General features: G+C 40.1%; 1 protein-coding gene across 2 annotated transcripts; it reads left to right on the top strand.

Annotated features, from left to right (window-relative positions):
- The first annotated feature begins 85 nt into the window (after positions 1-85).
- Positions 86-20,697, top strand: STARD6 (StAR related lipid transfer domain containing 6). Of its 2 annotated transcripts, none has more exons than XM_070779098.1 (8): positions 86-849; positions 1,490-1,573; positions 3,002-3,095; positions 3,288-3,337; positions 6,526-6,652; positions 10,355-10,472; positions 12,909-13,002; positions 19,526-20,697. In XM_070779098.1, exons 3-8 carry the CDS (start codon positions 3,006-3,008, stop codon positions 19,695-19,697), a joined length of 651 nt encoding a protein of 216 aa, XP_070635199.1. In that variant the 5' UTR covers positions 86-849; positions 1,490-1,573; positions 3,002-3,005; the 3' UTR covers positions 19,698-20,697. The 2 variants fall into 2 exon arrangements, with proteins under 2 accessions (XP_070635199.1, XP_019841956.2); XM_019986397.2 differs by having other exon boundaries at positions 1,490-2,612.
- The last annotated feature ends 4,022 nt before the right edge of the window (positions 20,698-24,719 follow it).

Genomic DNA, 24,719 nt, shown 5'->3' with positions numbered 1-24,719 from the left:
GGCGGGGCGAGGGGGCGGGACGGAGAGAACGGGGCTGGGTCGCGGTCGCCGCTGGGAAGTGTAGTTTTTCCTTCCGGGTCTTCCGGGGTGCGGAGATCCCAGGCTACCTCGGCGTTGTTGACCGGCACGCGCTACGTCCTCCCGGTCTTGGTTACGGCTCCGTGCGGCCGGTCTCCACGGATGACAGGCTGAGCTTCCTTCGGCCAGTTTCCCGAGGCTTCAAGAGGGGACTGGGCAGAAAGGGGGACCTGGAACCCTGGCGGCTTCCGTTTCAGTCTTTTGAGAGCTAGCCCCTCCATTCCAGTCCTCCCCACACGCTCGGCCTCCCTGCTTTCAGAAACCCGCTCCCAGGATAAAACAGCCACTGGGCCCGGGGGGCCGCTCCCCAGACCACGTTCTTCCCTCCCTCCCTCTGCGCCTTCCCCTTCCCTTCCGTGAACCCGGCTTCCCTGGTCTCCCCACCAGCCCCCTCGAGTTCAAAGCAGACGCGGAATTGGAGGAGGGAGTTGGGCCCGCGATGACACTTAACAAAGTCCTTGGGGACCTTGATTCCCAGGGAAGAATGGCAGTGACCCAGCACGGATTGGGGACCCACTCAGGCAGCCCAGAAAGAGGGAGATTATACAAACAGATGTAAAGAGCCACTTAACAACATATGGGAACCTGTTTACAAGGCTGGGACAGGATGTGAGGTGCGAAGAAACCAGTTTCAACCGAGTGGTGTTATCAGAAAAAGATGCCATCTCAATATTGGTTTGTGTTTATTTTCCACTGACCCTGTGGGTGAAGATATCCTTGATCATTATCCCATCTGAACATGTTCCTGCACAACCAGTGTTACATCACCAGGTAATACTGTCCAACTGGAGTCTTGCCGTTGGCTCTTTTCATCTCGTCACCCTCTCTAGCCCACTAGGCTTAACCATACCTTTTTTTTTTTTCTTGGCAAACGAAAAGGTCCAGAAGCTATAAAATTTAGTTGAGTGGTTCAGTTAAGCACATGTTTGTTGTGGCAGTAAGCAGTGCTAGCGATTTGAAAATGAATAAGACAAAGTCCTTGCAGAAAGTTTATATTCTAGTGATATGTTGCAAAAAATCTGCAATTTCCTGATCCTTCAGTATCAAGTATGTTGTTGGTAGGAAATAAAGGACTGTGTTAAAAACGCTGGGAGAAGCCCAGGTCAGGGACCAACCAAGGATTGTTAGTGGCATGAGCTTAAAAACTTAGACATTTTAATCCACATTTCACACTTAAGTGTCTTTTAAACCTATCCTTTTAAAAGGTAATTTCTCAAAGATTCTTTTCATAAACATTATCTTTATGTTCTTACTACCTTTTTCTTACATTGAGGAAACATATAGTACATGTTTCCGAATGAGTACATAAAGTACAAATCAAAGACACTGAAAAAATATTAAGGAAATTATCAAATATATTTTCTAATTCATGGATCAAAATAATTCTGCTTCCACTTTTGTTCCTTCACAGGTTAAAAGATATGGAGATATCCATCAGGATTTGGAGAAGAGTCCCAGTAGTTATTAAAATTCTGGCTTAGATCTACTAGGAAAGGTAAAGAAACCAAGAGTCTCCTAAGAAGAAGGAATTATAACAGTTTACCAAACATTTTTCAAATATATATGTCAATTAGGTGCTACACCTTGCCGAAGAACTAAAACAAGAAAAAAGTAGATTTATGATCCAACCTAAAGGCATTTAGGTGAGAGCAGGAAGACATATGCTGATAATTAAACTCTGAGGTTTATTCAGGCAGCTTTTAGGAGAGTTTTTGGTTGTTTGTTTGTTTTTAGCTAGATTTAAATATGTCCATTTAAAGAAAAAGCAAAAACTAACCTTTGATCACCAAGAAGGGCCTGACACTGTTTCAGTCACTTCTACATATATTAAATCACTTAATCCTCATAATAACCCCATGAGACAGGTATTACTATCCCCTGTCTATAGAAATGAAAATCGAAGTCCAAAGGCTAAGCAGTTTACCCTAAATTATAAAGCTGGTGGTAAATGGCAAAGCCAAGATTTGAATCCAGTTCTGTGTTGTCATTCTTTCCACCACACCAGCCAGCTTCCCTTATGGGTGATAGGCCAAAGGACCAATGAGACACCACCTTCCTGAGCTCATTCAAAGCAGGAACAGGATCATACTCAACTGCTTTTGCCACAGATACCACAATATTTAGCCCTTAGCAAGAGTTTAATACGTCTGTTTGATCTGAATTGATATGAACTTGATCCTCTCTGAAGAGAATATTTAAGCCAAGACACCAATGAGGAGGAGTCAGTTGTGGGCACACTGAGGAAGAACGTTACAAGCACAGGGAACAGCAAGTACAAAGACCCTGAGGTAGGAAGTTGCTGATTGTATCTGAGGAACAACCAGGAAGCTCAATGTGATTGGCGCTAAGAGGGAGAGAAGGAAACAGGAAGACGTTGACTTTACAGAGGAAGCCGGGCTCAGGTCCTCAGCGCCACTGCCACTCACTGTGAAAGAGACGAAGCCCCAGTAACCCCTGATCAGCAGATTACGTTGCTTCACAGGAGAAAGGAAGCAAGACTGAGCTGTTAGAAATAATATGTGCCAGGGAAAGGGGTAAGATGTTTAGTGTACTGTTTCAGTTAATCCTCACATCAGTTATACTGACTTAGGTATTATCCCAGTTTTACAGTTTGATAAAATGGGGAAAGAGAAATATTAAATAATGTGGTTTACAATTTGTCAGTGGCAGAGACAGGATTTGACTCCAGTCTCTGACTCCAAAGCTAAAGCCTGCTCTTTGTGATGTATCACATTTTCTCATTTGAAATACTGAATAAAAAAGAAGAGATCCATGCATGCATGCATTGAAAACAGAATTATTGTTCATTGCTATGTGACAGACATTTAGAAATAGTATTAAAATGAAATAGAGCATTTAAAAAAATCTTTGTATGATTTCTTTCTCACCAGTCATTTGCTTTTAATACTTTGCATATTTGCAGGTAGATGGACTATAAGGCACTTGCCCAACAAACTGCTCAAGAAATTTTAGGTTACTATCAAGATACATCAGGCTGGAAAGTGGTTAAGAATTCAGTAAGAAAACAAATATATTTCAAGAGTTTGTTTTTTAATGGAAAATAAATCATTGCAAAGACTTTTTTTTTAATATTTTCTTTTACAAACCAAAAAAGGTTTTTACTTTCATTTTTTTGTTTGTTTTTTATATTTCATTTCTTTCTGTATCTGACAGCTAATTTATTTGTGGATTTTTTATTCCTCTTTGAGAAAAAAATAACTGTTTCCAGCAAGGCTTCTAAAAAATTCCATGGAAATCTGTGAGTACAATTTCCTATTTATAATCATGGTTTTGAATTCAATGACATTGATCTATCTAGAATTCAGTGCTGCTGCTACTGCTGCTAAGTTGCTTCAGTCGTGTCCGACTCTGCAACCCCATAGATGGCAGCCCACCAGGCTCCCCCATCCCTGGGATTCTCCAGGCAAGAACACTGGAGTGGGTTGCCATTTCCTTCTCCAGTGCATGAAAGTGAAAAGTGAAAGTGAAGTTGCTTAGTCGTGCCCAACTCTTAGCGACCCCATGGACTGCAGCCTACCAGGCTCCTCCATCCATGGGATTTTCCAGGCAAGAGTACTGGAGTGAGTTGCCAGTGCCTTCTCCAAGAATTCAGTGCTACTTCATTAGCTATAAGACATTATTTGATAGTGAACAGGAAATAGAAATTACTTATAAAGTCACTTGGTTGAAACGTGGATTAATAAAAATAGAGTAATATGTACCATCGAATTTTCAAACTTGAAGACAGAAAAAAAAATCACTTCTAGTGAATACTTCACAAAACTAGGAATTTCCACTTCAAGAACTAATAACTGTAAAAATAGATTGGTTTTTTCTTAGAGTATTTTGTGGTCTTTTCAACATTTCACCTTTCCATTAAGTGAACCACTTAAAGATAAAGTTTATTTCCCCAATATATTTCTCTTGCAAATATATATAATTTTTTCTGTAAGTGCTTTTAAGGATATTGTGTATGTGTGTGTGTACACATGTGTGCGTGTTTAGTTGCACAGTTGTATCCGACTCTTTGCAACCCATGAACTGTAACCCTCTGGGCTACCCTGTCCATGGAATTTTCCTGGCAAGAATACTGAAGTGGGTTGCCATTTCCTCCTCCAGGGGATCTTCCCAACCCAGGGATCGAACTTATGTCTTCTGAGTTCTCTTGCATTGGCAGGCAGATTCTCTTATAATTTTTTCTGTAAGCTGCTTTTTAAGGATATTTTTTAGGAACCTGTTGTTTCAAATTCAAATACACTAAGGGAAATTGTGCAGACTTTTTTAAACCATATTTTTAAGAGTTGTTTATGTGTTATTTAGAAAACCAAATTTGACTGAGTTTCTTTTGGTGGCGGGGGCAGGGGGGAGGGTTGTTGTTCAGTGGCTCAGCGGTGTCCGACTCTTTCCGACCCCATGGACTGCAGCACGAGAAGCTTCCCAGTCCTTCACCATCTCCCTGAGCTTGCTCAAACTCATGTCCATTGAGTCACTGAGTGCATTCAACCATCTCATCCTCTGTCACCCCCTTCTCCTGCTTTCAATCTTTCCCAGCATCAGGGTCTTTTCTAGTGAGTCAGTTCTTCCCATCAGGTTGCCCAAGTATTGGAACTTCAGCTTCAGCATCAATCCTTCCAATGAATAATCAGGGTTGATTTCCTCTAGAGTGGTATCATCTGCATATCTGAGGTTGTTGATATTTCTCCCAGCAATCTTGATTAGAGCTTATGAGTCATCCAGCCCAGCAATTCACATGATGTACTCTGCATAGAAGTTAAATAAGCAGGGTGACAATATACATACAGCCTTGCCTATTCCTTTCCCAACTTTAAAGCGGTCCATTGTTTCATGTCCAGTTCTAACTGTTGCTTCTTGTCCTGAATACAGATTTCTCAGGAGACAGGTAAGGTAGTCTGGTATCCCCATCACTTTAAGAATTTTCCACAGTTTGCTGTGATCCACACAGTCAAAGCCTTTAGCAGAAGTCAGTGAAGCAGAAAATTGGAGAAGGAAATGGCAACCCACTCCAGTGTTCTTGCCTGGAGAATCCCAGGGACGGGGGAGCCTGGTGGGCTGCTGTCTATAGGGTCGCACAGAGTCAGACACGACTGCAGCGACTTAGCAGCAACAGCAGTGAAGCAGAAATAAATGTTTTTCTGGAATTCCCTTGCTTTTTCTTTGATACAACAGATGTTGGCAATTTGATCTCTGGTTTTCGAAACCCTGCATTTTCTAAATCCAGCTTGTAAATCTGAAGTTCTCAGTTCATGTACTGTTGAAGCCTAGTTTGAGGGGTTTTGAGCATTACCTTGCTAGCACATGAAATGAGTGCAGTTGTATGGTTTGAACATTCGTTGGCACTGCCTTTCTTTGGGATTGGAGTGAAAACTGACAGTTTAATTATAATACAGACAGACCCATTTATTATATATTGTCTATGGCTGTTTCACTGCTGCACTAATAAAGTTGAATAATTGCAACATGGAACATGAAGTCTATGTTCTATGTCATGAAGCAAAGCCAGATTATTTACCATCTGGCTCTTTACTGAAAAGTTTTCTGACCTCTGCTTATATCATATTACATTCTTAAGAATTAAGGCCACAAGATGCTGCACAACCACATAAGCATCTCATCAGTTACTTAAGGCTTATGATAAATAGAGCATGTAAAAGTTTTTGAGAAAGAATTTAGAAAAATTGTAAATGAAAGTAGTCCTTTTAAAAAGACAACAATAGGGACTTCCCTGATGGTCCAGTGGTTAAGCATCCACCGCCCTATACAGGGGACATGATTCAATCCCTGCTTGGGGAACTGAGATCCCACAAGCCATAGGGCAACTACACCCACTCCCCTTGACTACTGAGCATGTGCAGTCTGGAGACAAGCCAGACCCAGAGGGGAGCCCGCACACAGCAACAAAGGCCCACCTGGGTTCTGCGCCTAAGACACGGTGCAGCCAAATAATTAAAAAAAAAAAAAAAAGACAACTATAGAAACAGTACAAACAAAATTTGTTGAAAAATGAATTTTTAAATAATTTATATTAACTATTGCAATGCATATTTAAATAAAACTGTTACTGGCTTCCCTGGTGGCTCAGTGGTAAAGAATCTGCCTCCCAATGCAGGAGACACAGGCTTGATCTCTGGGTCAGGAAGATCCCCTGGAGAAGGGAATGGCAACCTGCTCCAGTATTCTTGCCTGGAGAATTCCATGGACAGAGGAGTTTGACCGGCTACAGTCCATGGGGTCACAAAAGAGTCAGACATGACTTAGCAACTAAGCAACAACTTACAATTGAATATTAGTATTTTAAATCGCTAATATTACCTTCAAATTTTCTTTATATTATTTGTTAAATTAGTGTGCTTTATACTGTGATACCATATTTTCAACTTAGGCTAAATTCAATTAAATTTTGAATTTTCTTTATTTTGTTAACCATAGATATCGTGTTGAAGCAATGATTCCAGAATCGACATCTAAACTATCTGATTTCCTCTTCAAACCTGAAAACAGAGTCACATGGGACAAATCATTGAAAATGTACAACATGGTACTAAAGATTGATTTGGTAATTTATTGTTTAATGTTGGACTTTTACTGTATTAATGCAGTTTTAGCTTTTATATCTTAGTGATTTCAGTTTATTACATCTGTATTTTATATATTCAAATCAAGTTGAAATCTTTATAAAAAGCTTAAAACTTTTTTCTTTATTAATTGAGAGTTCAATTCCAGTTAGCTTTATTCTATTTTTAGTGCATACCACATTCTGAAACTGGTCAGCTCTCCTGCAGATGTGTGCCTTTGGTTATTGATAGGACTGAACTCATGGATTTTCCTCCTCTATCAAGGGGAAAAAAAATTAAGCATGCCTTGTTGATGGAAGTCAGTAGATTTATCGTAGTCATAACACACTAGATAACATTGTAGATACTGTTAAGGACTTAAGAACAAATAGCATGTAACTTTTTAAACGCATGTGTGAAATTACGTTATGATGGTTGTGGTTTTAGAAACACTTTCAAATACATTATCTCAGAGATGAAGGGGAAGAATAAAAACAGAGAAAAGAAAAATAGAGGTGATGGAGTAGGAAGTTATAGTCCTAGAGGTGAGAGAAAGGAAGACAGAATGCAAGAGGCAAATGGGGCTTAGAAGGGCAGAGGAGCAGGGTGAGGCGAGGCCACACTGAGAGCTCAGGAGGAGAGGAAATGGGTGAAACGAGAGAGACTGAGATGCAGCGGAAAGGGGGAGAAACAGAAGACGGGAGTCGGCTGAGGGACTCCGAACTCTGCTGCAGTACCGTGTCACTCTGGTACTTACGAAGACTGTTAGACGTCACGATACGTAAATTACACCTTAGCAGGCTGTTTTTCAGAGAAGGCAATGGCAACCCACTCCAGTACTCTTGCCTGGAAAATCCCTTGGATGGAGGAGCCTGGTAGGCTGCAGTCCATGGGGTTGCGAAGAGTCAGACATGACTGAGCGACTTCACTTTCACTTTTCACTTTCATGCATTAGAGAAGGAAATGGCAACCTACTCCAGTGTTCTTGCCTGGAGAATCCCAGGGATGGGGGAGCCTGGTGGGCTGCCATCTATGAGGTCACACAGAGTCAGATACTACTGAAGTGACTTAGCAGCAGCAGGCTGTTTTTAAAAAATGACTTCTATATTTTGGCTAATAATAATTTTAATAGAAGGAAATGGTAAAGGTGAAGAATGTTGGCGGAATGCAAACTTTTATGATTTTTACAAACAGTTGCATTTGTAAAATTCCAGATTACTGAGTCTGGTTCTTTAAGTCCCCAAGCCCATTTCACTCATCAAACAAATGTCCCACATACCTGCCATCACTTTACCAGTTATTTAGAACTCTGTAGGTTACCTGCACCTCCTTCTGTTAAACTGATTTTAAAATCTGGGATGAGGATGAGGTTGCAGAAAAGCCCGGGAAGGTAAAGTAGTTTCATCTTGAAGAAAAGCTCTGGAGTTCTTGTCCACAGAGAACACAGTTCTGTGACCCTCTTGGGATTTGAACTTGGTCTATCACAAATGAAAATGCAAACATTGTATTGTTTCATTCATAATTGTATGATACTAATTATACAGTTTCGTTAGCATTTCAGATATTTCTGTTTTTGCTGCAAGTCAGCTACAATAATGGAAAGTATAGTAGATTTGGCATCAAAAGACTTGAAAACATATTCAGAGAAATTTCAGTTCAGTTCAGTCACTCAGTCGTGTCTGACTCTTTGCGACCCCATGGACTGCAGCACACCAGGCCTCCCTGTCCATCACCAACTCCCGGAGTTTACTCAAACTCATGTCCATTGAGTCAGTGATGACACCCAACCATCTCATCCTCTGTCATCCCCTTCTCCTGCCTTCAATCTTTCCCAGCATCAGGGTCTTTTCAAATGAGTCAGTTCTTTGCATCAGGTGGCCAGAGAAATTTAGATTTGCCCAAGGTCAACACAGACAGTGTATGGTAGAACCAGGACTTATACTGATCTCCTGATTCAGATTTGATGTCTTTTTCAGTATACCATAATATCTCTGAATCACATTACACAATGAGAAGACTTTTTCTGCCTTCTTATGAATGTTTGTAGCATTCATTTTGCAAGGGTGCATTTTAATTGACTCATTCACTCCATTGGTGAGGAAGGGATTCCTGCTCTAGGGTTATGGCGTTGGTCAAACAAACACTTTGACACCAGCACTTAGACAAATAAGATCTACAGCAGTTTATTAAGACTAATCACAGCCCAGGAAAGGAAGACTGTTAAGACTTTGTTAAATTAACATTTGTTGGTGGGGCACAGGATGCCAGTGGTGAGCCAGGTTCAACAAATGACCACAAAAGAAATTGAAATAGAGAAGTTTATTACAGTCCTGGAGGAAGTGCGTAGCACACGTTAAGGGCCCTGTGTGGGGAGGTCAAGGTAGGGTGCAGACAGGTGGACGTGTGCCTTTATTAGGGTCTGTGGGTAGAGTGCTTTGGGGTTCCTAGGCTAAGGCCAGATTGATCATTTGGAACCAAACATGGCAGGATTTTAGTAAACTACACAGGTGGTCTGATTTAAGGGGCTCACAAGGGGAAGGCCCTGGGAAGTGTGGGAGACTGCTGATCAGAAGGGCTGTTGGGGAAGTCATATCAGGAACTTAAATTTGCTTGTGACTCTTCAGGCTATTATCTAAGCTATGCTTACGTGAGAGAGCTGGTGTTAGTTTAAGCCCCTGCAGGCTGCTTGGCCAAACAAAATGGATGCTGAGGCAGCAGTACGTGGAGTAGCTCAGCTAGGCTCTCCAGGACACACCATGCCCCGCAGTGTGACAGGGGGGTTGCACTCAGTAACAGAGTTAATAACCAGGAGTTGTGCACAGCAGGTTTTGTAGTATCAAGAAGCTGAGGTAACCCCTGATTCTTGCAGGAGGATCTGATTGGTTGTTGGACTAACTCTACAGGGTAGCAGGGAACTGAAACCCACTACTCAGGTGTAAGTAGGAACTGTGTCTTATCCTGCTGATAAGGAGAATTGTTGGACTAAGGGCTCTTACCTATGGGAACAGAATGAAGAGAGGATCTTGCAGTTTGGCCATTCAAGACTCAATTTTAACAGATGTCAAAGCAGCACATATACTGGTCTTTAATTCTAGGCTTTACACCACAGGCTGCTACGTCAATATATTATTCTGAATATATTACCTAGTCAGTGTGGAGTAGCAGACACACCATTGTACTGGAAATCTGGAAACCCAGGTTCTAGTTCTGTACATCTCTCTAGTTCTACATGTAACTTAATCGCTAAGTCGCTTCAGTCATGTCCGACTCTGTACGACCCCAATGTTAGGCTTCAATTTCTTCATCTAAAAATTCAAATATTAGATAATATCCAGATTCTTTTCTAAATTTATTGTATTTGTAATTTATATTAACCCCTTGTTAGATATATGATATGCAAATATTTTCTCCCACTCTGTGGGTCGCCTTTTCATTTTGTTAATGGTTTCCTTTGCTGTGCAGAGGCATTTTAGTTTAATGTAGTCCCACTCTTTTATTTTTGCTTTTGTTGCCTTGCACTTATAATTACACATCTAATATTTCTTTAACACTGAAAATGCAAGCTGACTTGGTGATAAATTCTTAAAACCTCAAAGCCATGCTTTTTCCAAAAACAGGCCAAACTTAGTGAAATTCTTTGGGGAACAGTACAAAGAACAGATATTAAATAATTGTTGCAATTTTTATGATTTGATTTGTTTCAGGATACATTCCTGTGTCATACCATTACAGAAAGTTTTGCCATGGGCTCAATTTCCCCCCGAGACTTTATCAACTTAGTCTCTGTGAAGCACTATGAAGGGAATATGGATGTTATCAGCTGTAAGTTGAAATATTTTGCCCACACTTGGGAATTACTATGAGTCATTAATAATTTTTTTTCTTTTAACTCACAGTTTGAAAGAATATTTTCAATTAATTACTCATATTTATTTGGTGAGTCCAATAAATACATGTGTACTGTAGGTAAGCCTGAAGTTTTTAACCTAATTCTGGAGGTGCCATTTATATCATAGTCAATGACTCTGGCATCTCCTGGCCTTTTTGAAGCATATACCCTGCAGCACTGAATATAGATAGATACTTGCAGGCTAAACCTTCACAGCGTACATCACAAAACTACCAAGAAACAAAATGGATCTTTGGATATATACTTCTATATTTGAATATGTAGAATGGGTATATCTAAAAACTGATAAAAATCCTGAAGAAAATTCCACTAGATAGCTCTTTTCATAAATGTGCTTACATTTCTTTTAAAAACTGAAAGTTTTAACATACTCTTATCCATTGCTTGTTGCTCAGTCACTAAGTTGTGTCCAACTCTTCATGATCCCATGGACTGTAGCCAACCAGGCTCCTCTGTCCGTGGGATTTCCCAGGCAAGAATACTGAAGTGGGTTGCCATTTATTTCTCCAGTCCTTATCCTATCCCCCACCCCCAGCCAAAAATGTGTCACTCTGTAAAATGCAAATGTGTAGCCACTTCCTATTTGCATTATTCACTTAAAACATGCCAGTTTACACTCCAGAGATCTTTGGACTCCTAGAACTCAAGATAATTTACGGAGAAGGGACTTTGGTAGGACAGTAGTAGCCTAGAGCCTGTTTTTTTCCTCTGCAATTCAATTTAATCTCGCTATTCCTATGTGAATAGTTGCCCCTACTGTAACTACTTGGGGACAGGGACAGTTAACTGTTGCTAATTACTCTTTTCCGCTTGTAGGACTCTAATTTTCAGAGTACAAGTCTGAGTAATAGCTCTGCTAATAGCACTCACGCGCACAATTAGCTCTGTTGACCGTATATACCACTGGGGACTGATGTTCATCACTTTCACATATTTGTCTCATATATTTTCATACAACTGTCATTAGTCATCTCATTTTCAAATGAGGGCACATAAACACTTATTCACTGCCTATAACACAAAATACTGTCCATTTGAATCAGAGATCTCTTATTGATCTCTTATTGTCTATCTTGAAACCATTCTATTTGTGTCTCATTTTTGATGGTCAGAAGGAAGGTCAAAAAGAAGTATAGAAGATAAAATCCATGAATAGTTATAATCAGTCATTCAGTGATCACTACTGAATTTGCTTTTAAGTGATTTTCTTTGAATGAGTTTTTGATGAACACTGATAGTTTTCTTCTTAATGTTTCCACTGTTGTTTAGCTTACTGTGTACTTTGCTTTTAGCTAAATGTTTTGCATGCATTTTCTCACCAGTAAGGAAACTGAAGTTCACAGAAATCAAGTTACATAGCTAAGCAGCAGCTCAAGTCTTTCTGATTTTCCAGAATCTGTGCTAACTACCATACTGTGTGCCTCACAAAAGACCCATACTTGTTTGTGGAATGTAACAAAATTAAAAAAAATAAAGACAAATATAATCTCCATATTTTAAACAGAGAAAAAAGATGTTAATATCAATTTTGGCAGTACCATTTTGCCAACGCAACTGGCTCTATTAATATGATGGAACAGATAGTGAAAATGGGAAATGCATACACATTTCCCACATTTTGTCTCCTAACTAGAGCTTAATGTTGTATTTCCTACTGAAGTGATTATGTATATTAAAATCATATAGGAAAATTCTCTGATGAGCAGGATTCAGTTGCACAGACTAAAGAAATACATATTTTAAAATGCTTTTAGGAAGAGTATCTATAATTATCATAAACGTGAAGATAATCAGATCTCCTCCCTTCTACCTTCACATGCAGTTTTGCAGTTACACTGCATAATTCCTAAAACAAAATCTACTGATTTTTAATCATACATTGAAGTTAGCTACAGGGAATTGGCAGAAAAGAGCATTTAAACTGCCTCCATTGACAGGCTAAATAACACATCAAATATTTTATTTTAAAAATGATAAACCAAAAAAATTTATCCTAGTAGATTAGTCTGTTTCTTTGTAATTTCTGCTTCAGACCTCAGAAAGTAAATAAATTATACTTGTAACAGTTCTTCTTGTATGTAAAAGGTAGCAGCGTCTTTAGAAGTACTAGCCTGAAAAAGTGTGAGAGGAGAGTAGTGATACTTTTTCATGCTAGTACTTGTAGTATGATACTTTTTCATTTTTGGCCTGTGTACACACTCAAGTGTGAAAACATATATACCTATGTTAATTAATGTCAGTGTTAAATCAAATGCTATGTCATGCATTTTTGAAAATATGCTACTGGAAACAGAATTGTTTATCTTTGTGGCATAGGTTTCATTTTAATTTTTCTTTTGATCACTTAGCTACTAGTGTGGATTTTCCAGCATATCCTCCATCCTCAAGTTACATCCGAGGTTATAACCATGCATGTGGCTATATATGTTTACCTGTGCAAGAGTAAGTGTTATTTCCATATATTTATTGTTTAACCATTTTTTAGTTCAGTTTGTAACTTGCTAACTAACTCACCAGAAATATTTTCTGGTATATCCTGTTGGGGGGAAAAATGCCCCTAAATACATTTTTTAAAATAGTTTTTCAAGTATTTTTCATCTTAAGTAGAATCAGAATAGATAATTCCCTTAAAGTATAATTTACAGTTTTCTGGCACTAGTCATGTGTTCACAGACATCATCAGCCCTCCAGTGAACCTTGACCTGATGTTTTATGTTTCTCCATTCGTCACTTCTGTGAATTATTAAAGGACTTTTGCAAATGAAAAATAAATTTCTCTAGAATTATAATAGTTACATTTATCAGCAATGAATCATGCTTTACTTTGAATATATTCTTTCCAATGGACTACTTACTATGAACAGATACCTGCAGAATAAGCCACCCAGTAGGTAAATTCAGAGAGGGAAGAGCTGGAGAAATTAGAGATGAGCCTCTGCCCACAGGTGGCCAGCCACTGGATAAGATGGTGACATCCAATACACATATTCTGTAAATGCATATATATATTAATTCACTATATAGCATTCTACAATTTCCTTACATATTTACTAAATGACTTTATATTAAATAAGATACTGACACATAAAACGACATGTAAAACTTTATATTGGTCAGATGTAAACCACTCAGTAGGAGAAAAATACGTATGTGAAGGAAGTCAAAATAAAATGACACTTAGGCCCATATTCCTTAATGTTTAGACCCATATTCCTTAATGTTTTCTACTGAATTAGAGAACTAAAAGAAATCCACAAATATTTACATTGATGGACAGGATCATTGGTTCAGATGATGATGATGATGACAGTGTAGTCTTTCTCCCCATCTATCAATTTTGATTATATAGCCAAGACTGTATTCTCCACAGCAGGAAAGGATAAAACAAGGGAAAGATTATTACTCCATATCAGGTAGGTGAATCAGCTGCTAGTCGGGATCCTGGTTGGGAAGTTACACAACCTAAAGTGTGCTTCACAGGCAAAGTCCCCTTCTTGCACCTTGTCACCATTCCCTTTCCACTGCAAAAAAAAAAAAAAAAAAAAGAGAGACAGAAAAACACTAATTTAGATATTCTACCCAGAGTGGGAACTCTGCCTAGCAACCTGCTGGAGAAGGATGCTGACAAAAAAGTGATTCTTCTGTACCTTTTCCTTTTGTGCAGCTCAAGTCCTGTAGTAAATTTATAAAGCATATTATCTACAGTAAACATACTCTCCAGTAAATCTTGGAAAAGCTTTGTTAAGTGTGTAAAGCCCTAGTAAATTCACATAGAGATTTAAGGCCATACAAATTGCTAATGAGTCCAGCCATTTGAGACAATGTAAAAATAGTCTAAACTCTGCATAGAAAAAGGTTTAAGAAAATAGATGCTCATATGGTTGGTTGGAGCAGTGGTCTTCAAACCCCTCTAAGAGAATTTTGTAAAATCGTATATTGCCTTGCACATTTTTAAGTTGATATTAAAATTTTGCATAGCATTATATCAAGAGGGTGAAATTTCCAGCATACTATAAATCTTGACACTTTAAAAAAATGTTTGTATCACACTTCTAAGTGCATTCATCAGAACCTAAATACTGTAACAACTTGAAACCTACCACTACATTATCAGTTTCAAAATACATATAACCTTTAACAGTCAGAAATATTATATCATTTCTTTTCTCCTTGATCTGATATTTTTACTCTTTTTCCCTTGCATAATTTTATCCAAATAAAATATATTTTATGCTTCAGGTTCTTTTATCAATCAGTGTTTATGCTGTGGGTTCTTTTATCAATCACTGTTTACTTTCTATCATACCTCTATAAGAATAAGTACCTAATTTTTAAAATTTCTTTTAATTTCTGTGACCCTAAGTATCTAACGCTGAAGAAGCTGAAGTTGAACAGTTCTATGAGGACCTATAAGACCTTTTAGAACTAAAGCCCAAAAACAATGTCCTTTTCATTATAGGGGCTGCTGCTGCTAAGTCGCTTCAGTCATGTCCGACTCTGTGCGACCCCAGAGACAGCAGCCCACCAGGCTTCTCCATCCATGGGATTCGCCAGGCAAGAACACTGGAGTGGGTTGCCATTTCCTTCTCCAATGCATGAAAGTGGAAAGTGAAAGTGAAGTCGCTCAGTCATGTCTGACTCTTCCTGACCCCATGGACTGCAGCCTACCAGGCTCCTCCATCCATGGGATTTTCCAGGCAGCAGTACTGGAGTGGGGTGCCATTGCCTTCTCCCTCATTATAGGGGACTGGAATGCAAAAGTAGGAAGTCAAATTTGGCCTTGGAGTACAGAATGAAGCAGGGCAAAGGCTAATAGAGTTTTGCCAAGAGGCTGCACTGGTCAAAGCAAACACCCTCTTCCAACAACACAAGAGAAGACTCTACACATGGACATCACCAGATGGTCAACACTGAAATCAGATTGATTGTATTCTTTGCAGCCAAAGATGGAGAAGCTCTATACAGTCAGCAAAAACATGACCGGGAGCTGACTGTGGCTCGGATCATGAACTCCTTATTCCCAAATTCAGACTTAAATTGAAGGAAGTAGGGAAAACCACTAGACCATTTAGGTATGACCTAAATCAAATCCCTTATGATTATACAGTGGAAGTGAGAAATAGATTTAAGGGACTAGATCTGATAGACAGAGTGCCTGATGAACTATGGACTGAGGTTCGTGACATTGTACAGGAGACAGGGATCAAGACCGTCCTCAAGAAAAAGAAATGCAAAAAAGCAAAATGGCTGTCTGAGGAGGCCTTACAAATAGCTGTGAGAAGAAGACAAGTGAAAAGCAAAGGAGAAAAGTAAAGATATACCCATTTGAATGTAGAGTTCCAAAGAATAGCAAGGAGAGATAAGAAAGCCTTCCTCAGCGATCAATGCAAAGAAAGAGGGAAACAATAGAATGGGAAAGACTAGAGACCTCTTCGAGAAAATTAGAGATACCATGGGAACATTTCATGCAAATATGGGCACAATAAGGACAGAAACAGCAAAGACCTAAAAGAAGCAGAAGATATTAAGAAGAGGTGGCAAGAATACACAGAAGAACTGTACAAAAAAGATCTTCACGACCCAGATAATCACGATGGTGTGATCACTGACCTAGAGCCAGATATTCTGGAATGTGAAGTCAAGTGGGCCTTAGAAACCATCACTATGAACAAAGCTAATGGAGGTGATGGAATTCCAGTTGAGCTATTTCAAATCCTAAAAGATGATGCTGTGAAAGTGCTGCACTCAATATGCCAGCAAATTTGGAAAACTCCGCAGTTGCCACAGGACTAGAAAAGGTCAGTTTTCATTCCAATCCCAAAGAAAGACAATGCCAAAGAATGCTCAAACTACCGCACAATTGCACTCATCTCACAGGCTAGTAAAGAAATGCTCAAAATTCTCCAAGCCAGGCTTCAGCAATATGTGAACCGTGAACTTCCAGATGTTCAAGCTGGTTTTAGAAAAGGCAGAGGAACCTGAGATCAAATTGCCAACATCTGTTGGATGATTGAAAAAGCAAGAGAATTCCAGAAAAACATCTACTTCTGCTTTATTGACTATGCCAAAGCCTTTGACTGTGTGGATCACAATAAACTGTGGAAAATTCTGAGGGAGATGGGAATACCAGACCACCTGATCTGCCTCTTGAGAAACCTGTATGCAGGTGAGGAGGCAACAGTTAGAACTGGACATGGAACAACAGACTGGTTCCAAATTGGAAAAGGAGTACGTCAAGGCTGTATATTGTCACCCTGCTTATTTAACTTGTATGCAGAGTACATCATGAGAAACGCTAGGCTGGAGGAAGCACAAGCTGGAATCAAGATTGCCGGGTGAAATATCAATAATCTCAGATATGCAGATGACACCACCCTTATGGCAGAAAGTGAAGAGGAACTCAAAAGCCTCTTGGTGAAGGTGAAAGAGGAGAGTGAAAAAGTTGGCTTAAAGCTCAACATTCAGAAAACGAAGATCATGGCATCTGGTCCCATCACTTCATGGGAAATAGATAGGGAAACAGTGGAAACAGTCAGACTTTATTTTGGGGGGCTCCAAAATCACTGCAGATGGTGATTGCAGCCATGAAATTAAAAGACACTTACTCCTTGGAAGGAAAGTTATGACTAACCTAGACAGCATATTGAAAAGCAGAGACATTACTTTGCCAACAAAGGTCCGTCTATTCAAGGCTATGGTTTTTCCAGTAGTCATATATGGACATGAGAGCTGGACTATAAAGAAAGCTGAGTGCTGAAGAATTGATGCTTTTGAACTGTGGTGTTGGAGAAGACTCTTGAGAGTCCCATGAACTTCAAGGAGATCCAACCAGTCCATCCTAAAGGAGATCAGTCTTGGGTGTTCACTGGAAGGAATGATGTTGAAGCTGAAACTCCAATACTTTGGCCACCTGATGCCAAGACCTGACTCATTTGAAAAGACCCTGATGCTGGGAAAGATTGAGGGCAGGAGGAGAATGGACAACAGAGGATGAGATGGTTGGATGTCATCACCGACTCAATGGACATAAGTTAGGGTAAACTCCAGGAGTTGGTGATGGACAGGGAAGCCTGGCATGCCACAGTTCATGGGGTCACAAAGAGTCAGACATGACTGAGTAACTGAACTGAACTGAAGTATCTAAATGTTAAAATAAGTTTATTTGTACTGGTTTAAATTGTTATTATTACCCATTGATCAAAATAAAAATGTATTACATAATTGTTAAATGTAAAAGCAGATTGTTACTGGAAACACTTCTTAGTAGCAAAACTTAGCATTTACTGTGTGTCAGACACTGTTAAAATTTACAGATACCAAATGTCAACTATTTGATCCTCACAAGAACCCCATAAAGTAGTCGTCTTACTATCCCCATTTTGCAGAAAAGAAAATGAAACCCAGAGAAATAAGTAACTTTCTCAAGGTTTCACCTAGGTAACAGCAAAGCTCAGCTTCAAACTATGCATTCTGGTTCGAGAGTAAATGCTTCTATCACTTACACTCACTTACCTGTAAAAAACGTGGGACAAAAGGCCTACTCTAGATATCCCATCAGATAGAACGACATCAGGTCTACTTCTACTTTGCATTTTTATGAATGTAACTGTAGGAAACTTTGTTCACATGAACGGGTGGGTTAAAATGGAGAGTAGAACTCTAGGGCCATCACGCAATCCCTTGACATTCTTCTGAGTTATATTCCATGTTACATAGTGACCTATAATCAAAAATCGTTTTTAATGACTTATCAGCTGACAATTCAATTAGATCCTTAAATTTTATTGAAAGCAAAGAATTGACATGGTAAGGTTTTATTACTGTCATCCGTCATTCACTTTCTCAACTCACTTCCAATTGATTGAATTTTTCCTTTAGCAACTCATGTTTATATGCCAGGGTAAAACACCTTAGTACTATTCAGTCTTATTTGGGGGAGATGACAGACATCCCTTGGTTCTATAAAGCAGAAGGTTCTATAAAGAAGGCTGGTGTGATCAGGCTGGTAGAACAAAAGCTGGAATGTCCGTCAGAGATATATTCTCAGATCAGTTTAAGGAAAAGGTACATGGGAGTCAGAGATTTGAAAATTTATTCCCTTAAATGTTATTCAGCCTCTCATACCCCTTGGCAAGTCTTCATATCCTCTAGTTTGAAGTTCACTGGGTTAAAATATAAACTACTATGGTCTTCTTGGAAGGTAGTTTGGAGATAACATTTCAAAATGTTAAATACACAAAAACATTGACCTAGAAACTCAATATTTCTAGAGGTGCAAATGGATATATTACAAGGTGTTTTATTGCAGCTTTATTTATTGTGGCAAAAAGTAAGAAATAACTCCATGATAGTCAATAGAGGACTGGTTAATAGAATATGAAATATCATATGCAATCATTAAAAACAATAGGCTGATCTGTATAGACACAGAGGTGCATGGTACCGTACTAAGAGGAAAATGAAACTAGTTCCAGAAAAATAAATATGTCTCATTTTTGCAAAAGTAAGAATGTACATGTGCATGTATATAGGGTACATAAACATATATGTACACACGTGTTATCTTCATATATCCATAGGTGATAATCTGAAAAGATACAGTCAACACTATAAATAGTGACTGTCTCTGGGGAACAGAATGAAGAGGAATTATGAAAATGCTCTACTGTTTAAATTTTCATAAGCATACATTAGTTTTATAATTTTAAAAAGTTGATAAAATGACAAGAAGAAATGATAACTAAAACTGAAGACTTTAAGATATAGTCTGACTACTTAATATTTTTATGTAAAATAATTTTGAGTGTGTAAATCATTCCACATGTTTTTTCCTTCTTCAGTCACTATTTCCCCTGTCATAAGCAGTGTTGGCAATCAATGGTAACTAAGAATCCTGCTTCTTATAAACTTGTAAATTCAATAGATAAAAATTCTTTATATTTTTTAACTCTTCCTTTGTTTACAGGAATCCAGCATATTCCAAATTAGTGATGTTTGTTCAGACAGAAATGAGAGGAAAATTGGCCCCATCAATAATTGAAGCAACCATGCCTTCCAATTTAGTAAGCTTCATGATCAATGTAGAAGATGGAATAAAGACACAAAAAAATTCCATCAAGACGTGGATATCATCATAATGGGCATTCATCATTCCTAAAGAAGAAATGAGGCCATTTAAAATCACGTGTGGCAGTTACAGCCTTTTGCTTCTAAGTCAATATGCATAAATACCGTGACACTCTTCTAAACAGTATTCTTGAACAAATTACTGAAGGTACTTCGTGAAAATAAGACCACACAGTTGTACAAGACAACAGCATTAAATATAGTTTTTAATCTCATATAAGAATAATGTTAAATAACAAGGGTTCTTAATGCACTTTTATCTTTTTCTTTTTCCCCTGGAAAATTCTCTGCAAAAAGCATCAAAAAGAAAGCATATACAATCAGAAGTCAGCACTAATTAAAGATTAAAATATATTTTAAATTGTTTTACCTACTGTTTAAATCGTCAACTGTAGGAAACATGAACATAAAAATTGACAAGAAGTCCGCTAGAATGTCTGACAGTTGATGTCTGGAATGTGCAGGCTTCCCTAATGAATCAGTGGTAAAGAATCCGCCTACCAATACAGGAGATGCAGGTTTGATCCCTGGGTCAGGTAGATCCCCTGGAGGATTGCACAGCAACCCACTCCAGTTTTCTTGCCTGGGAAATCCTATGGACAGAAAAGCCTGGCAGGATGCTATTCATGGGGTCACAAAAGTCTCGGACACCTCTTAGTGACCTGTTGGGGAATGTTAACAGGAGGATTCCTACGTGCTGTTTCTCACAAGTCCTTTGTTTCTTTTTAAGCGGAACAGCACACTGCTCCCGGGAACTGGGGTCATTGTGTGAGACAGGCTTGAATCTCCTTTGGTAAACATTCTCTTTACGACAAAACTGCTTAGTCTTGATCCCCTTTCTTGAGATATGGATTGTCTCCTGACCTTGTGATCATCATCATCCCTTGTTCCCTTGGTAACGGTTACTGTACATTTGGTTTTCTGATCTTTATCATTGACGAAAGAAACTTCTTGTACTACAGACTATATATACTCACAGAAAAATCATTAAAGCACCTTTGCTCCATCAGAGCTTGGGTCCCTGTGTCTTTCTCTCTCTCTCGCTCGCTCGCTCTCTTCGGCTGATTCCTTGGAGCGCAGAGACCCGTCTTGCTCACTCTCCTGCCCGGGCTTCTAAGACTCTCTCGAGAAAGTGCCCTGTGCCTTCACCCCACCTCGAGAGGGCACCCGGTGCCTTCGTGAGAGACTTAAGTGCTGTGTCAAGGACTTTGTTGGTTTTCTGCGTAAACCAGGGAGTATCAGCCTCTTTGTCTCTTTCACTTTGTTATCGTTGCCTCCGGACTGCCAGGTCCCGGTTCATTAAAGGACCCCAACAGTGACCAAACAATAACAACAATCTGGCATCAGGAGCTGAATCATGAATCAATTTCTGGTCTAGCCAGAATGTAGTAGCCCATTCCTCCCAAGTCTTCCCTCCTAAAACTAGAAGACCGTGCACTCACCAGACAAGCATAGGAAGACTCCAGCTTAGATGGAAAGAAGGTGGCAAACTGGACAAGAACCTGGACACCTGAGGAATGTCCTAGCAGAGAGTTCTCTGGGTTCCCTTATTACCATCTGTATATTCAAGACGGGGCGCTGCAGAGGACTCCAACCTGGCACTGCTGAATGGCAGGTAGAAATCAGAAGAGGTGGGGGAGGCTTTAGGAAAGAGCCTGTTCCCCTGCTCCTCACGTAGGAGTGTCCACACACAGAAGGCTGGTCCATAGAACTGTAGCCAAACAGCAACCTAAAAACCTCAGCTGCCCCGCCTCCTGGTGTCTGCAAGGTTAGGCAGGAGCTCCCTGTCCACCTTCACCGCCAGAGGCAGGTTCGGAGCCTTGGTATCCCGGCTGGGGTGGTGGCAGTGAGAGCCAGTGGCAAAATGAGCTTCCAGCCCCGCCTGGCAGCACCATGAATTAACCAGCTAGTTCAAGGAAGGACTGCTCACCAGTCAGCCTCCCTGATCCCCAGTGTCATCGCCGCCCCGCAAATGCCAAGCCGCCCACCCCACCCAGCTGCGATGGCCTCCCCTCTGTGGTGAGTGGACTGGTGACCCCAAAAAGTATGTCCTTGTCAAATCCCTGGAGCCCTGTGGCCATATTTGGAAAAACGATCGCGGCAGATGTAATTAAGAACCTCAGAATGAGGTCACCCTAGATCATCTGGGTGGGCTCTCAATTCAACCCCAAGTGCAGGAAGAGTTGCACATGGGAGAGCCGTGTGAAGAAGAGGAGGCTGTGTGGAGACAGAGGCGGGGATGACATGCTGCGACCACAAGCCGAGGGACACCCGGAACTGCAGAGGCTGAGAGGAAACAAGGATTCTCCCCTAGAGCCTTCAGACTGAGCTCGACCCTGCAGACGCCTGGATTTCAGACTTCCAGCCGCCGCAACGGAGAATATCTGTTCCTCCAAACCACCAAAATTGTGGTCATCTGCACCACTTAAGGAAACCGGTGCACCCTGGCTGCAGTCAGCAGGGCTCAGTGGGAATCTGGGCCTCTGCTCCTAGGTGGCGAAACCAGGTGTGGGTCGTAGGGCCGGTCAGCACTGCACGTCCCCGTCCTGCCCCGGTGTCCTCGGGACCAAGTGCAGAGCTGAGCTTGTATTTGTAATTGGAAGCAACATAATGCATATCAGGGCCCATTCCTGCCAGGAAGGGGGCTGTTCTGCCCTCTTATGGCTCGGTCAGTGTCTCCGTTCAGCAGGGTGGTGAGAGCTGGGCCTGGTGGGAAGCTGAGTGCACACTTCCACCAGCCCTCCGTGACACAACTAGGAGACTGCCTGCCAATACAGATCGTTCTAAAGGATCCATGGTCCTTCAGAAAGCAAGACCAGAATGGGTAAAAAGAGGTGAAAACGGCAAACGTCATTAGTGTATCCTCGGGAGTACTTTAAAGCACATTTGATGGCTGTGCATGCATGCTCAGTCGTGTCCAACTCTTTGTGACCCCATGGACTGGAGCCCGCCAGGTTCCTCTGTCCATGAGATTTTTCAGGCGAAAATACCATAGCGGGTTGTCTTTTCCTCCTCCAAGGGATCTTCCCGAGCCAGGGATCGAATCTGTGTCTCCTGCATCTCCTGCATTGGCTGCTGCTGCTGCTGCATCACTTCAGTCGTGTCCAACTCTGTGCGACCCCACAGATGGCAGCCCAGCAGGCTCCCCCGTCCCTGGGATTCTCCAGGCAAGAACACTGGAGTGGGTTGCCATTTCCTTCTCCAATGCATGAAGTGAAAAGTGAAAGTGAAGTCACTCAGTCGTGTCCAACTCTAGCGACCCCATGGACTGCAGCCCACCAGGCTCCTCCATCCATGGGATTTTCCAGGCAAGAGTACTGGAGTGGGGTGCCATTGCATTGGCAGGTGGATTCTTTACCACTGAGCCACCTGGGAAGCCCCCATCTGATAGTTGGCAAAGGTGCGAAAGCAATTCAGTGGAGGAAGGACAACCTTTCAGCAAATGGTGTTGAAGTAACTGACATCCAAAGACCTAACCTTGCACTTTATACAAAAATTAACATGGAACAAGGGCTTAAATGTAAAACATTCAATTATAAAACTTTTAGGAGAAAAATCTTCATAACCTACAGCTAGGCAGAGTTCTTACACTGGATACCAAAAGTATGATTCATGTAAGGAAAAGTAATAAATTAATCTTCATCAAAATTAAAAGTTTTGCTCTAAGAAAGGCCTTATGAAGTAGTATTAGGAAAGGTGTCATCTGTAGTAACAAAAATCCCATATAACACAAGTTTGAAGGTAATACTGTCATCCAAATAATATGAAAAATAAAAATAATTCTAAACTGATTTTTAAATCTTTTAAATAATCTAATCATGCAACTCTCCTAATAATCTCAGATACTCAGACATTACTGGAATTACCAAAATAAAATGTTTATATTGAATCGAATAAATGCTTATTCCCTATGCACCTTCATAGCTTGGATCTTATCTAACCATGATGCTGGACATATGTTAATGAACCAGAACATGATAATATCAATTAAGAAAATATTTGGCTGCAAAAAGAAAAAAAGGACTTTCAGAGAACATACTGTTGAGAAGTTTACTGCTCGCATACAAGAAGTCTGGGAATGCACAGTACAAAACTAATGGTAATTGAGACCGGAGAGGCTCTTTACATCAATTCTGCTTTGCTTGCAGCTCCTTTCTGCCCCAGTGTTACGGGCAGGACAAAGAAGGGTAAAAGCTAAGACATTTTACTTGATTTCACCCTGTTACGGTAGCTTTTTTGGAAACCCCCTCATTCAAAGATGCTCACATCTCATTAGCCAAGAGTGGAACACATGGCCCTGTTTGGTATTTAAAGATATTCCAGCACCTGAGGTAGAAAAAGCAAAAGGGGTGGGGGTGGGGGTTCCACTGGAGTGCAGAAATAAAACAGTACCACTTCTATTTACATTTTTCAAAAAAGCAAATCGCTAATTACTAATATATACTGTGTACTTTGACTCCAGTGTCACACCTAGCCATTTATGAAAGAGTCCTGAGACACATACATCATACATGACAGTCTGAGGAGTAAGAATAAGTTCCACAATGTGGAAGTTCTGAAAGTGACTGTTGGCTTTCAGTATATTTTGAAAATTGGGTTTTCTATGGGTACGTTTAAATTGAGTTTTAATGAAAAAAAAAATCCTTGGAAAATGGAGAAATGAGTTTAAAAGATTTCTACAAAGAAACTAAGGACTGAAAATGCAAATAATGAAAGCAAAAACAATATAGCAGAGCTGACGTTTCACTAACGTGAGCTCTCTGCAACATCAGAAAGCAAACAATACCAGTGTATGCAGTTAATCTCACAAGCCAGAAAAAGTACCAAGACTCTGTGAAATATAAAATTGCATCCACTATCAACGAAAATGAGTTTCATCCTAGATGTCTTTCATGTCTTGAGATACTTAACAGAATAAATTTACAATTTTAAATTCTATAAAAATAAGTACATTGAAATAAATTTACATTTTGATCAAATAGATGAGTATTAAAATCAGTATCTGTCCAAATCAAGGTCCCTCCTATTATCAC

Source organism: Bos indicus, chromosome 24, assembly GCF_029378745.1.
Source record: "Bos indicus isolate NIAB-ARS_2022 breed Sahiwal x Tharparkar chromosome 24, NIAB-ARS_B.indTharparkar_mat_pri_1.0, whole genome shotgun sequence".
NCBI classification, from domain to species: Eukaryota; Metazoa; Chordata; class Mammalia; order Artiodactyla; family Bovidae; genus Bos; species Bos indicus.
The sequence above is the reverse complement of the archived record's forward strand: the minus strand, read 5'-3'. Positions and strand labels throughout refer to the sequence as shown.